The sequence below is a fragment of the Hemiscyllium ocellatum genome, chromosome 9 (genome assembly GCF_020745735.1).
Source record: "Hemiscyllium ocellatum isolate sHemOce1 chromosome 9, sHemOce1.pat.X.cur, whole genome shotgun sequence".
Lineage (NCBI taxonomy): Eukaryota > Metazoa > Chordata > Chondrichthyes > Orectolobiformes > Hemiscylliidae > Hemiscyllium > Hemiscyllium ocellatum.
In genome coordinates, this window is record NC_083409.1 from 54,160,322 (window position 1) to 54,174,628 (window position 14,307).

The 14,307-nt window shown below is 39.6% G+C and overlaps 1 protein-coding gene across 1 annotated transcript in view; it reads right to left on the bottom strand.

The window, feature by feature from the left end:
- Positions 1–1,846: 1,846 nt before the first annotated feature.
- The window catches only part of odr4 (odr-4 GPCR localization factor homolog), a 117,869-nt gene continuing 105,408 nt past the window's right edge, over positions 1,847–14,307 (bottom strand). The window contains exons 16-17 of the mRNA XM_060829755.1: positions 6,794–6,867; positions 1,847–1,976 (exon numbers count right to left, since the gene is read on the bottom strand). Coding sequence (XP_060685738.1) covers positions 1,965–1,976; positions 6,794–6,867 — 86 coding nt within the window. The 3' untranslated portion in view covers positions 1,847–1,964. The remainder of the gene's footprint in view (positions 1,977–6,793; positions 6,868–14,307) is intronic.

Below are 14,307 nucleotides of genomic sequence, written 5' to 3' on the forward strand. Positions count from 1 at the left end.
TGCACATGGTTTGGATCTCTCTATTCCCTGCCTGGTCATATGTTTAAATGCCTCTTAAACATTGTTAAGTATCTGCTTCTCCCACATCTCCTGGCAGTGTGTTCCAAGCACCTACCACACTCTGTGTATATAAAAAAAAACGCCCCTAATATCTCCTATAAATATTCACCCAACCTCCAACCTTTTCACCTTAAATCTATGACCCCAAGTATTTGGCACATCCATCGTGGAGAAATAAACTCTGATGATCCAACCTTTCATAGTTTTATCTACTTCTGTCAGGTCACCCCTCAGCCTCTAACACTAGTGAAAGCAAACCAAGTTTGTCCAACCTCTCTTTATAGCAAATGCATTCCAATTCAGGCAACATCCTGGCAAACCTCTTTTGCACCTTCTCCAAAGCTTCCACATCCCTCTTATAGTACAGTGACAAGAAATACATACAATACGCCAAATATGGCCTCACTAAACTTTTATACAGGTGCAACATGACTGCCAACTTTTCTACTCAATGCCTCAAACAATAGAGGCAAGCATGCCACACCCATTTTTTGCCATTTTCAGAGAGCTATGGACTTGTACCCCAAGATCTCTCTGCATCTATTTATATATCGATGATGATGACAAAAGTTACTTCATAACTCAATCTTGTTTAAGCAAAAACACAGCACTGGAAAATAAACTCTCCAAAGTTCGGATTATTAAAAAGTAAATGTTAACAAAATAAGTTGTCGTTTCCACGCAAGATGTGTCTTATTGCCTGCTAAGCTAAATGCATTACTAACCTTTCTCAGAGGTCATCTAAGCATTCCTAATAAAGTAATGTGGAAAAGCAAATGCCTGGCCATGTGTACGAACCACTTCTGTTGCCAGGATGAGGGGATGACAAGTGACAATTACAACTGGGCTAATGTCCCAACAAATGGAGGCATGTCTTCTAACTGGCCAGCTACAACATTTACTATCTTGGTCCTGCCTCTGGAGACTGCTGGCCCAACTTTATCTCCTTACCTTATTGCTCCATCCGGAGGAACAAAAAAAATGGCACAGGAAGGTACCTCCTTAAAATTTCACAACTCACATTTTTTATCTCCTCCAAGCCAATCCAGCCCTAATACTTGCAAATTCCTTCACCAGGTAGATCAGGCTTTGTAGAAGGGCTCAATGATGACTGATCAGGTGGAGTCCTTTTCTTAATTCTTCCATTGCCTGGTTTCATCACAGCTGCCCTGAATGAGAACTGGAAACCTTAGGACTTGAAGCTTCTTATGAGATTAAATGTTCTCTGGTCGGCTTTTAGTTGGTCATCATATAGCAGTCAAAGGACTCAATAGCTGGGCAAGTCAACATCGGGGGAAAATAGCAGAAAAACTGAGGCAACCTATTTTTAAGCATGTGAAATTTACAAGAGTCATATGCCTTCTTAATTACTGACAAGTTATGAACTTCCCTGCTGTTGAAGTTGGTCTCATGCTATTTGCAGCCAGTGCACACTGGTCACATTTGTCCGATACGTAATTCAAATTTAATGTCCTTTCAAGAGACCTGATTATCATCAGTAAATATAAAATTCCCTTGGTTGGAATCTGATTATCTCTAATTATTTACAGATTAAAGTGTCTCCCACCAAAGAAGATGAAGATCGCAATCAGGCAAAGAGAGATACAATTAGTTGATTTCTACTATAATTATTATTGTTTAACAATTTCAGCAGGTCCAAAATCAATTTAAAAGCAGTCACTTGTTATATATTCAGATCATCAACCATGACAGTCAAAAATGATGAAAGACCTGCCCATTTCTGTGGTAATAATACAAGACTAAAAACTGCACCAAAGTCTGTTGCTTCTCTCTCTGTGTAATGGTTTTATTCAAATGGAGCTGAGAATACAGTTTCAGTCAAAAAAGCATGGGAACTGGATCTTGTGTTCCTTGAAAAAGGAGTTGGATTGCTGATACAGTGTTCAAGCTGATTCCTGCAACAGAATAAAAGGGGAGTTCAAAATTCTCAATATACCTGTTACATTATGTTGTTAAACAGCATAACTCTTAAAAAGCACATTCCCAACATTGCAAAACTAGTTTCAGACTATTGTCTATCCTGTCCCAGCCATGTATCAGGAGATTCAACTACTAAAATCTACAATAACTGTTTGCAAAGAAACCTGTTATGTTTCATGCTAAATGTAGTTTTAGCATGTGGACGATGTTGGGGCTTCAAAATAAGATTATGCCTGGATCATTGCGCTATCAGTTTGACTTGTCTTTCCTGCCATGTAGATGAAATCATACTGTTAACACTATGAGTCAGCTTATTTATAATGTTATCAGTGTGGCATAGTCAGTGTGCTTCATATTTTCTCTTGCAGGAAAACATGAGAAAGGAAAACAGTGCTTGTTACAGCACTAGGAAATTTCACATGCAAGGCCAACTTCATAAGCAAGACAGAGATAAAAAAATCATGGTCATAATCTTCCATAAACAAATGAGGTAAATTACCAAATAATCTGCTTGAAGTGTTGTCAAATGGAAAAATGTTGGGCAGGCCATTCAGCTCCTCCTACAATATATGATATGGATTCTTTCACAATAATCTCAGAATAGGGAATCCCACTATTAAGACATGTAAAGGAATTTCTTCTCTCAGAGCGTAGTGAATATATGGAATTCTTTCCTGCTGAGGGTTACTGAGGCTGTCATTAAATATGTTCAAGGCACAGATAGTAAGGAAATCACAGGTTACAGGCAAAAGACATGAAAATGGTGTTGAGGAATGTCTGATCAGCCATGATCTTGATAAATGGAATGGCCTACTTCCACTCTTGTATTTTATGGTGACATCTGAACAAACAGATTGACATGTGTTAGCACTTAATGTCTCTGCTCTCCTAGAACTACCACTGAGCCAAGGAAACCAATGTTAAGCTGGGATCAAAATACTCGCTGCTGTTCATTTTGTGATGAAATGGCATTGGAGCCTCATGCATTCATGCTCCAATGTATACAAAGAAAGGTAGTAGCACCAAGGGATACTTCTTAATTAAAAAAAAATGAAATGCTGAATCTTTTACTATTAAGACCAATGGCAACAATTTTAAATACCTCCCTCCTTCAGTTAGGGCTGTATGCTTACTGGTTGAATACAAATGTCTTGTTATGGTCCCCATTTCTTTCAGGTGGCTTCATGCACAATATATGAGATGAGGATTTTGTCATGGCTGTTTCCATTCCACAGGAGAGTGAATCAATCATACAGCAGGAACAGCTGTTAGGAAATTTCAGCTCATTTGCCCATTGGCTCCACACAAAGAAAGAAATCAAGAGTACTGTGCCAATGAATTCATTGACAGCATTTCTGTCTTAAGAAGCATAAAACCACCCTATGTGAGAATTGAGGTTGAAGCAGGATTAAGGTATGAAAACAATGGAATCTTGTTTTTGTTATTTATCCACAATTTTTATGAGCAGTTGGTTCTGAGATTTTCATGCAATATGGATACATTCAAAGTAGAGATTAATTAATATAATTTCCATTATTGTATATACAGGAGTGCAGTGCCAAGGTAAACAAATTTCTGCTAGATGGACATTTTGGTGATGTATTTTTCTTCGCTTTACAAAGACTTGTATGTTGACATGTGTCCTTATGTTAAAAATACTCCATTTAGGAACAAGGGAAATAAAAAGGGAAAAGATCATTTAGCCACTTGAGCCTGCTCCTCTATTCTGCTAGATCACGAATGATTCCCCTACCTCAATACTATTTTCCACGATAACATCATATCCCTTGGCGTTTTTACTATCCAGAAATTTATTAATTGCTGTCTTGGACATACTAAATGACTGAGCCAGAGTACTCTGGCATAGAGAATTCCAAATCTTGCATCCCAATCTTAAATGGTGGACTCCTTATTCTGATACTGCCTGCTTATTTTAGCCCGCAACAGTTGGCAAAAACATTTTTCTTGCACCTACATTGATAAATGAATATTAATGTGCTAGACAATGAGCTTACCTTTCATTCCTCTAAACTCTGGACAATATAGGTTCAATTTCCTAAAAGGACAATGCCACAATCCAATTATCCTTTTTTTAAATTCAATCATGGATATGGGCATTGCTGACTGACTAGCATTTTTTTGCTTGTCCTTAGTTGTTCTAGAGAAGGTGGTGGTGAGCTGCCTTTTTAAAGCACTGCAGACCATGGTCTGTAGGTTTACCTACAATGTAGTACACACATACTGCTACTGAGAGTTGGTGGTGGAGTGAGCGGATGCTTATGGGTGTGGTGCTAATAAAGCAGGTTGTTTCGTCCTAGATGGTGTGAAGCTTTTGGAACATTTTAGGAGCTGCATCCATCTAGGCGAGAGGGAAGTAGTCTATCACAGCCCTTGTAAACAGTGGATGTGCTTTGGGGAGTCAGGAGGTGAGTTACTCATCTCAGTATTCCTAGCCTCTGACCTGCTCTTATAACCACTGCATTTATGTGGCAAGTACCGTTGAGTTTTTGTTCAATGAAAATCCTAGGATTCAGTGATAGTAAGATCACTGAATGTCAAGGGGCAATGGTTGCCTTTTATTGGATATTGTCATTGCCTGGCATTTGTGTGACTCAAATTTTATTGCTGGTCAGTTGTTGGTTTTCCCCTGTGGCAAGTATATATTTCATTGATAAGGAGACCAAAGCTACACACAATACTTCAGGCACTCTCCATCAAAGGCCTATATAATTGTAGCAAAATCTTTTCACTCCCGTGTTCCAATCCCTCCTAATTGTTTGCTGCACCTATATTCTAGTTTTCAGTGACTAATGAACAAGGACATCCAGGTTTTTTTGTAGATCAACACTTATTTTTCTCCGCAGTTTTTTTTCCACAAAAATGGACAAGCTCACTTTTTTACATGTTATATTCTATTTGTCATTTTCTTGCTTGTTCACCCACTATGTGAAAATACCATTGAAGCTTCTCTGCATCTCCCTCACGTCTTATTTCCATCTAGTTTTGTGTCATTAAAACTTAGAAGCATTTAATCTACATTTCTAAATTGTTGATATAGATTATGAAAAGCTGAGGCCCAAGCATTGTTTCTTGTTGCACCCCACTAGTCACAACCTTCCAATCTGTGACTGACCTAGTCCTACTCTCTGTTATCCAATTCTAAATTCATGCCAACATGTCACCCCCAATCACATATATACAATTTTTCACAGTAACTTCTTTTGTAGGGTCTAATCAAAAGCCTCCTGAAAATCCAAAGTCTTCTGAAAACATCATACTGTACTACTTACACCCTCCAAGAGTTCTCAATGCTTACCAAACATGATTTCCCTTTCAAAAATCTATATTTACTTTGCCTCATTCTAGCATCAATTTCTAAGTGTATGGTTATCACATCCGTTTGCTATAGAATTTAGCATTTTCCTTACTACTAACATCAGGTGTCTGCAGGTTCTAGTTTTCGCTCTCCCTTCCTTATTTCTTAAATAGTTAGTTACATTTGTAATCTTTCATGCTGCAGGAACTGTTCCAGAATCTATTGCATTTCATAAAATTATCGTTAACACACCCACTATTTCTATAGCTACCTCTTTTGACATTCTGGAATATAGATCAGGTCTAGGGGATTTATTAACTTTCAGTCCAATTAATTTTTCCAGGACTACTTTTGTTCTTAAATTGCATCCTTTGGTTCTGAATTCTCGTTAATCCCTTATTTTTCTAGCATTCCTGGCTTTTTTTCCCCCCTTATCTTACTCCATGAACAGACACAAAATATTGTCTAGCCTCTCTGTCATGTTTATTCCCCATTATAAATTCTTCTGTCTCTGTCTGTTAATGGGCCCATAATTATCTTTGCTAATACTTTCTTTTTTACATAGCCAAACAAGTGTTTGTTTTTCTTGAGTGTTTTCTGTTATATTCTATTTTCTACATATCAGGTTTTTGTTTCTTCTGCATTACTAAATTTTAAAACACTGTGAATCCTTGCACTTGCTACTTTTTTTTTTAAAAGTAGGTTTGTAAGCCTCTTCTGTTGATCTAATATAATCTTGAATTACTCCTTCTGTTAGCCATGATTGGATCCCCCTTTCTGATTCCTTTGAGGCAGATAAAAAAGTAAATCTGTCATAAATCAATCATTTACTATTTAATTCTTTAAATGCTAGGTATTTCCTGTCTATCACCATAGGTTTTCATGTATATTCTCAGTCTACCTCAGTCAATTTACCCTTCATATCTTCAGTTTCCTTTTTTAGATTTAACTTAGTTTCAAATTGAATTACATCACTTTCAAACTTATTTACACAAATTCGCCATTTTCATTGCAAAATACCAGATCTGAAGTGCATGTAGGTGGAGAGCAAGAAAAAAAATTATTTCGTAGGAGGGATGAACTTATCATGATTAATAAAGTTGATTCTGTATATGCAATGTTGTCAAGATCAAGGCACTCAGAAATTAGCTTTTATAGTGCATATTCTCACCTTAACTTATGTATTCAAGCTTAATTTCTAGTGATGTGTTATTGATACAATGCTATCATTCAAATATATGGAACATTAAGAATTGATATTTCTATTTCTATGTGTTCAGCCACTCTTTGGTTTGCTGGCTGACTATGTATATAGAACAAAAAGAAAGTCCTACTTAGCTTCAGCAAGTTTTAGGACAGCATGTGCTTGGTGACAGGAGCAATGGAAACTTAGCAAAACCAGGCTTTTTTTTATAGAGAAAAGCAGGAAGCAGCACTTTTATGTAGGCTCATTTATAATAGTTAAGTTCAACTTACACCAATGAAGTTCCCAAAATAAATCACAGAGACTGCTACTGCGATGACTCCTACACCTGCTGCTGCTGCCACACCTAAGAAACAAGACACAAACAAATTTGATGAAGCCAAAGAAATGAAGCAGATAATGTATGCATGTCTTCACTATACCCACAAATAGCTTTAGTTAGAAGGAATGGATCTCAGAACATAATAGGTGATATAATATAAATCAAGGGATTTAGTTCCAATCATGTATTACACTGAACTTGAATTTTATTGACTAATTGAGCTTTGCACCCTTCTGGAGATGTGCACAATGCCAGCTGACTCTGGCATGCTCTCTCAAAAGGGTGCCCATGTAGAAATTTCCTGCATGCACTGAAAATAGTATGGGGGTACTATTCTAATGTCACACAGCCCTACTGGCTGATTGACGACAAAGTTCCTAATTTGAGTCACAAAGACCAGGTCAACAAATTTTCTGCATCAATCCAGTAAGAACTGCTGATCTGCTAGAGGCCAACCATCCGATTGCGAACAAAGTAATTTTGAATAACTTCTGCAATTGCAAAATGTCTAGATGTATTGTGGAATGTTTCTGGTGGTATTGTGCTGAGTTCTTTGACTTGATGGGAAGTTTTGCTGCATCGACACAACGTAGGGAAGGAGTAAGTAACCTGTTTGCACAAAAGCTGCAATATACATGGGACAGGCAGTCGTGGCGCTTCTGGGTCAGCAGGACATTGGGGAAATGGAGCAAAAGCAGGAGATAGGGCAAGTGCTTTGTGATGCCTTTTGCTAAGCTGGAGCCAGATTCCACTTGGTTCCTTGACACAGGAGACTGTCTGGCAGGTCAGCTAATACTCTGAGCATTTCAATGTGTGTGCTTATGTGCGTTCTCTTTTTATGTTGCCCATTGAGGTCCTCATTCTGAGTTCTTTATATCAGAACTCATCTGCAACCTTGCTCTCCAGTCAGCTGATAAATGAATCAGCCTTTACTGCTGGTGTGGCTGTAGCCTACTCATGTGCAGTGACTCACCACGTGCAATATCTATAGAAGCTTCCAAGACAGTATCAGCGCAAGCATCTGAGCAGCTGGCTCGAAATGTCATATCAAATGATGGGGCTACTTCATCAGTGCTGGATTCTAGCTCTCTCACTTCCTCTGGTTCCTGGGACTGTTGTGGCTGGGCAGATGGCAGTTCTCGTTTGTCTGAAAGCAAAAGAAATCAGAAAAGGAAGTTTGATGTGAGGGAAAGGGATGGGACGGAAAGCAAGATACACATGGTCACACCATTAGTATCTTGTTCATCATTTCATGTCTCAGGATGAGAGCGAGCTGGGAGTTGAGAAGAGGCTAAGGCAGGAACATACCAGCATCCTCAAGATCTCAGCACACTGGATGAGTCTTTTGTAAATGGCCCCATAATGTGGTGTATCATCTCCTCCAAAGGGCTCAGGAAATTCAGCCGTCCTAATCTCCACCAGTTTTGCTCTGCTCCCTTTTGGTATGCCTCACCTTATCCTAGGAGAGGGGGCAGAATATCGGCAGTTGTACTGCACTGTTTTCCTGATGTACCTGACACAGCTGAATCACTGAAAGTAACTGGTGGCAGTGGGTGATGAGTGTGAAGATTTGTACAAATACCTGGATGTTAAGCTATGAACTCTGAGAGTCAGAGATGCTGTTCGGTGAGTGGCACAGAGTGGTGCATTGAATAGTGAGAGAAGCTGGTGATGTCATATCAAGAGGTGTTCACTGACTCTGGCTTTCCACGTGGGGCTATTCAATTTTGTGGCAGTACCACCAGTCCTTGAAGCCAGATGCTGGAGTTGACCACTCTGGTCACTGTTCCTACTTCTTTCTGAAGGTGGTCCTTGAAGGTTTCCTGGTTTCCAGTTGTCACTTCTTGTAACTGCCTGCATCACCAATGTCATTAGAGTCACATCTATTACCCTGGGATCCTCTTTATGCTTGTGCTCCGCATTCAATCTTCTAAATTGGTCTACATTCCCTATAAGACGGACAGCCTGCCTTTTAAGAGCAGGCCAACTGCACGATCTGTTTTCAGCACAATGTTATTCAGCCCCCTACAGAATACACAGGCAGTCAGCAGCACGCATCCACTCACTAATATTTCAAAAAAGTGCAAACGAAATAGTAGCATCATGTTTACCAGCTGCCCACCTCCAATGAAACCAGAGCAAGCAGGTTGTAAATCATGAATCTCAGTACCCAAAATCTGAGAAAACCAATTTTTCAACCATTATTGAAAGTAACTAACTACATTTTAAACAAATAATTGCATTATTAGGCCAAAAAAATTTGAGGAACTTTAAGGTTAAACTTCCCATTATAGCTGCTCAGGCCACAGATGGAGAGTTACTAATGCGCAACACCTGAGGAGCACAATTCCATGTGTCTAAGTGGATAATTTACTGTTTTCGTATCAGATTAATACTTACAGCCTTATGATTGCAAAAAACAAATCATACAATTTATAGTATTAGGTTAGAAACAAATAATTATTTTGTAACAAAGAGTACAAAATAACACAAAGATAGAAATAAAGACAACTTCATACCAGAGCCACATGTTGTTGGCTCCCTCACAAATTACCCACCTCAGTCATAATTGGTCTGGTAAGGCTACCTCTGGGGATACAACATGTCTGAGAGCATGAAGGAAGACACCAAGCAGTAGGATAAGCAACCATAAGACGGAATAGAAGAAGGAATCTCAGGAGGAGGCCATGTCCATAGAGGATCTAAGAGTGCACTTCTACTTAAAACTTCACTGAATAGCAGTGCATAAGTTATGACATCTGTCGTAGCCACAGCTGCAGCCACGAAGGTGTGGCTGTCAAGGTTACTTTACTTTTAACTTATGTGCTTTGGGCTGTTTGTAGGCTGTAAATAATGACATTAGTTTTGACAAAATGTATCATTTTATGATCTTTGTGTTTTGGAAATTTAAATTTGTAATTGTAAGATAACTGAAATTCTAGAAATCAGAAATTGCCAGATCACCCAGGGATTTTACTTCGTAAACATCATTCCATGTGTATTTACAAATAAGAATTAGAAGGGTAAAAGCTATGAAACAACAGGCGAGCTTGTTAACAGATGAAATGAAGACATGAATTATGAGCAGAATTGCCTGCCTTCATTAAATATGAATTATTTACATAATTACCCCAAATCAAAGAAAGGTCGTTAACAAAGCAAGGTGTTGAAAAAAATACTTTTCAGTTCAAAGGACAAATTTGGGAATTGAAGTCAATTAGTTGAAATCATGATCTTGGACATTCCAGGTGTGTTACAAAAGGAAAATAATTGGAATGTTGGCCTTTCATCCAAGGAGGATGGAATGAGCAAAGAAGTTAAGATTTTCGAATTTCCAGCATAATAGATACTAGTCTTCAGTCAATTCGATTCACTCCATGTTGTATCGAGAAACGGTTGGAGGCACTGAATATTGCAAAGATTCTGTGCCTTGACAAGATTCCAGCAATAGTAGAAGACCTGAGCTTGAGAATGTGCCATTGCCTAGTGAAGCTGTTCCAGTAGAGTTATAACACCAGCATCTACTCAATAATATGGAAAATCACCCAGATATGTCGCGGACACAAAAAGCAGGACCATGTCAACCTGGACTAATTACAATCCCAGCAATCTACTCTCGATCATCTGTAAAGTGATGGAAGGTGTCATCAACAGTGCGATCAAGCAACACTTGCTTAGCAATAACCTGCTCAATGGGGCCCAGTTTGGCCACTCAGCTCCTGACCTCATTACAGCCTTTGATACCGAGGTTGCATTTGACAGAGCCTTCACAAAACTGGAATCAAGGGGTATTAGAGGACAAATTCTCCGCTGGTTGGAGTCATGCCTATCCCACAGGAAGATGGTCATGGTTGTTGGAGGTCAGTCATCTCAGCCCCATGACACTTCTGCAGGAGTATCCTAAGCCCAATGAACTTCATCTGCTTCATCAATGAGCTTCCCTCCATTATAAAGTCAGAAGTAGAGACAATATTCAGGCTTGGGATGACAAGTGGCAAGTAACATTTGCACCACTCAAATAGCAGGCAATGACCAGCTCCAGTAAAAGAAAATCTAGTCATTGCCCCTTGACATTCAATTACCATCAATGAATCCCCAACTATCAATATCTGAGGGGTCACCACTGACCAGAAAACTCAATTGGTCTCATCACAAACACAATGACTACGAGAGAGGGTCAGAGGCCAGGAATACTGTGGTGAGTAACTCACCTCCTGATTCCCTGAAGACTGCCCATCATCTTCAATGCACAAGTCAGGTCTGTATGGAATACTCACCACTTACCAGGATGAGTGCAATAACACTCAAGATGCCTGACACCCATGTAGGACAAAGTAGCTGCTTGACTAGCGCCATATCCACAAGCATCTACTCCATCCACCACTGATGCTCAGTAGCAGCAGCATGCACTATCTACAAGAGGCACTGCAGAAATTCACCAAAGATCTTTAGAAAGCACTTTCCAAATCTATGACCACTTCCATCTAGAAAGGCGAGGGTAGTAGATACATGGGAACACGCCTCCTTCAAGATCCTCTTCAAGCCACTCACTATCCTGTTTTGGAAATATTTTCATTTTGATTTTATTTCCACGTGTATTTTACAGTATGAATACAATAAAATAGTGAAAAGCTTTTATTTGTCGCCATGAAAAAGCACCATTTTAAATAATTTAAGAATAAGGAATAAAAGAAAGATATAGCTTGAAGGAGACAGCTCATCACCATCAACAATATCTGTGTCGCCATGCTTCTGCCAATGCTTCACCACTGTCTACACCAAACCAACCAACATCAAAATCGCTGATCTTCAAATGCCACCTTTGTCATTGGACCAATTCTCCTCCACCACTGCCTCACGGTGGCACAGTGGTTAGCACTGTTGCCTCACAGTGCCAAAGACCTGGTTTCAATTCCCGCCTCAGGCAACTGTCTGTGTGGAGTTTGCACATTCTCCTAGTGTCTGCATGGGTTTCCTCTGGGTGCTCCGGTTTCCTCCCACAGTCCAAAAATGTGCAGGTTAGGTGAATTGGCCATGCTAAATTGCCTGTAGTGTTAGGGGTAAATGGAGGGGAATGGGTCTGGATGGGTTGCTCTTTGGAGAGTCGGTGTTGACTTGTTGGGCCGAAGGGCCTGTTTCCACACTGTAAGTAATCTAATCTAATCTAATCTAAATTTCAAAATACCAGGCAAGTGTTTTTAAGCCAGAAATTTAAACCAAAATACAAGCAAATATCATAACACATCTGGACAGCTGTAAACTCCATAGTGTAAAGCAAGCTGCAGTTTTGGCTGAAGTTCTGATTTAACTCACAAATGGCCTTTTTATATAAAAAGTCAATACAGAAAAGAAAACAGCTTGTGTTCCCAAAGTAGACAAAACAAAATGAAGACAATAGGAATGAATCTTGGCTTTATCAGTGATGGGATTGATTATAAGAGCAAGAGGCTATGTTGGAGCTGTACAAATTTTGCTTAGGCTACAGCTGGAGTACTGTGCGCAATTCTGCAGTAGAGAAAGGATATGATTACATTGGAGGAGTGCAGAGGAGCTTCACCAGGATGTTGACTGGCTGGAGTAGATCAGCTTTAAAAAGAGGCTAGATAAGGTTGAGTTGTTTTCTTTAGCATAGAAGGCTGAAAGGGGACCTGATTGAGATTTTTAAGATTATGAGGGGCATGGACAGTGTTGATAGAAAACAATGTTTTTCTTAGTTAAAGGGTCAATAATGAGGGGCATAATTTTCAGGTGAATAGCAGGAATATTTGTGGAAATTCACACAGAGGGTGGTGGAAATCTGGAAAGCACTGCCTGTAAAGGGATGTGAGGTGGGAAACCTCAACTTTAAAAAAAGTACTTGGATGAGCACTTAAAAATATCAACATTCAAGACAATGGATCAAGTGCTGCAAAATGGGACTAGTGTAGAGATAGAGTAATTTTGTCAGTGCAGATGGGCCATTTCTGTGCTGCATGATTCGATGAACTGAAAACACCAAGATGTTCTATGTCATAAATGTGAGGCAGAGTGCTGAAGATTAAAACCAAAAGTCACATTTCTAGAAAGTGCATACTCCATTCAGTTATAAAACCTATGAAAATCCAATTGCTTCTCATCTATTTGCCGTGGTTATAAGTACGAATGCACTGGATTGTGGAAGGGAACATTATAAAGATTGTTATCTTGAGAGACACTGGTTCAGTCTTTTCTCCCAAACGTTCATTGAGTCAGACAGCAGTACAGCATGGAAACAGACCATTCAGTCCAACCCGCCCATTCTGACCAGATATCCTAAATTAATCTAGTGACATTTGGCAGCATTTGGCTGGTATCCCTCTAATTGCTTCTTTTTCATATATCAATCCAGATGCCTTTTAAATGGTGCAATTGTACCAGCTTCTCCACTTCCTGTGGCAGCTCATCCCATTCACGCCTCACCATCTACATGAAAAAGTTACCCCATAGGTCCCTTTTAAAATACTTCCCCTCTCACCCCAAACCTATGCCCTCCAATTCCGTACTCTACTAACCCAATGAAACGATCTTGTCCATTTACCCTATCCATGTCCCTCATGATTTTAGAAACCTCTATAAGGTCACCCCTCAGCCTCGATTGCTCCAGGGAAAATTGCTCTGGCCTATTCAGCCTCTCAAACCCTCCAATCCTTGCAACATCCTCATAAATCTTTTCTGAACGCTTTCAAGTTTCACAGTATTCTTCCTATAGCAGGGAGACCAGAATTGCCTGCAGTATTTCCAAAATGGCCTAACCAATGTTCTGTACAGCCACAACATGACTTCCCAACTCCTATACTCAATGCACTGACCAATAGGGCCAAGCAAACCAAATGCTTTCTTCACTACCCTGTCTACTTATAACTCTCCTTTCATGGAACTATGAAGGTGCACTCCAAGGTCTCTTTGCTCAGCAACACTCCCCGGGACCTTACCATTAAGTGTATACATCCTGCCCTGATTTATCTTTCCAAAATGCAGCTTCTCACATTTATCTAAATTAAACCCAATCTGCCATCCTTGGACCATAGGCCCATCTGATCAAGGTACACTTGGTACATCCCAGATGTGTCAGAATGCCATGCAAGTAAATTGCAGGAAAGAAGTATTTGTTCTTGGTTAACTTGTTTAGGTTGTCAAAGAAACAGTCAGTTTAGGAGTAGCTTTAAAATAGGCAGTTTACGCCTGGTAGTGGATCATCTTGGAAGTAGGCAGAGAAAACAAGCTACTACATGCTGTTGATCACAAAGCAAGAAGAGCTATGAAGCCTGTACTTATGCCAGATTGTCCACAATTGTGGAGGTGCTTAGAATGTTGAAAGGTTGCGTAGCTGGATGCTTGTGGAAGGACTGCAAGAAATCTCAGATTTTAGATAATAGCAGGAACACTCAGTAAAATCAAAGTGAATTCCTGAGACCTGTGGCACACTTTGGTTTGATCCCAGGAGAA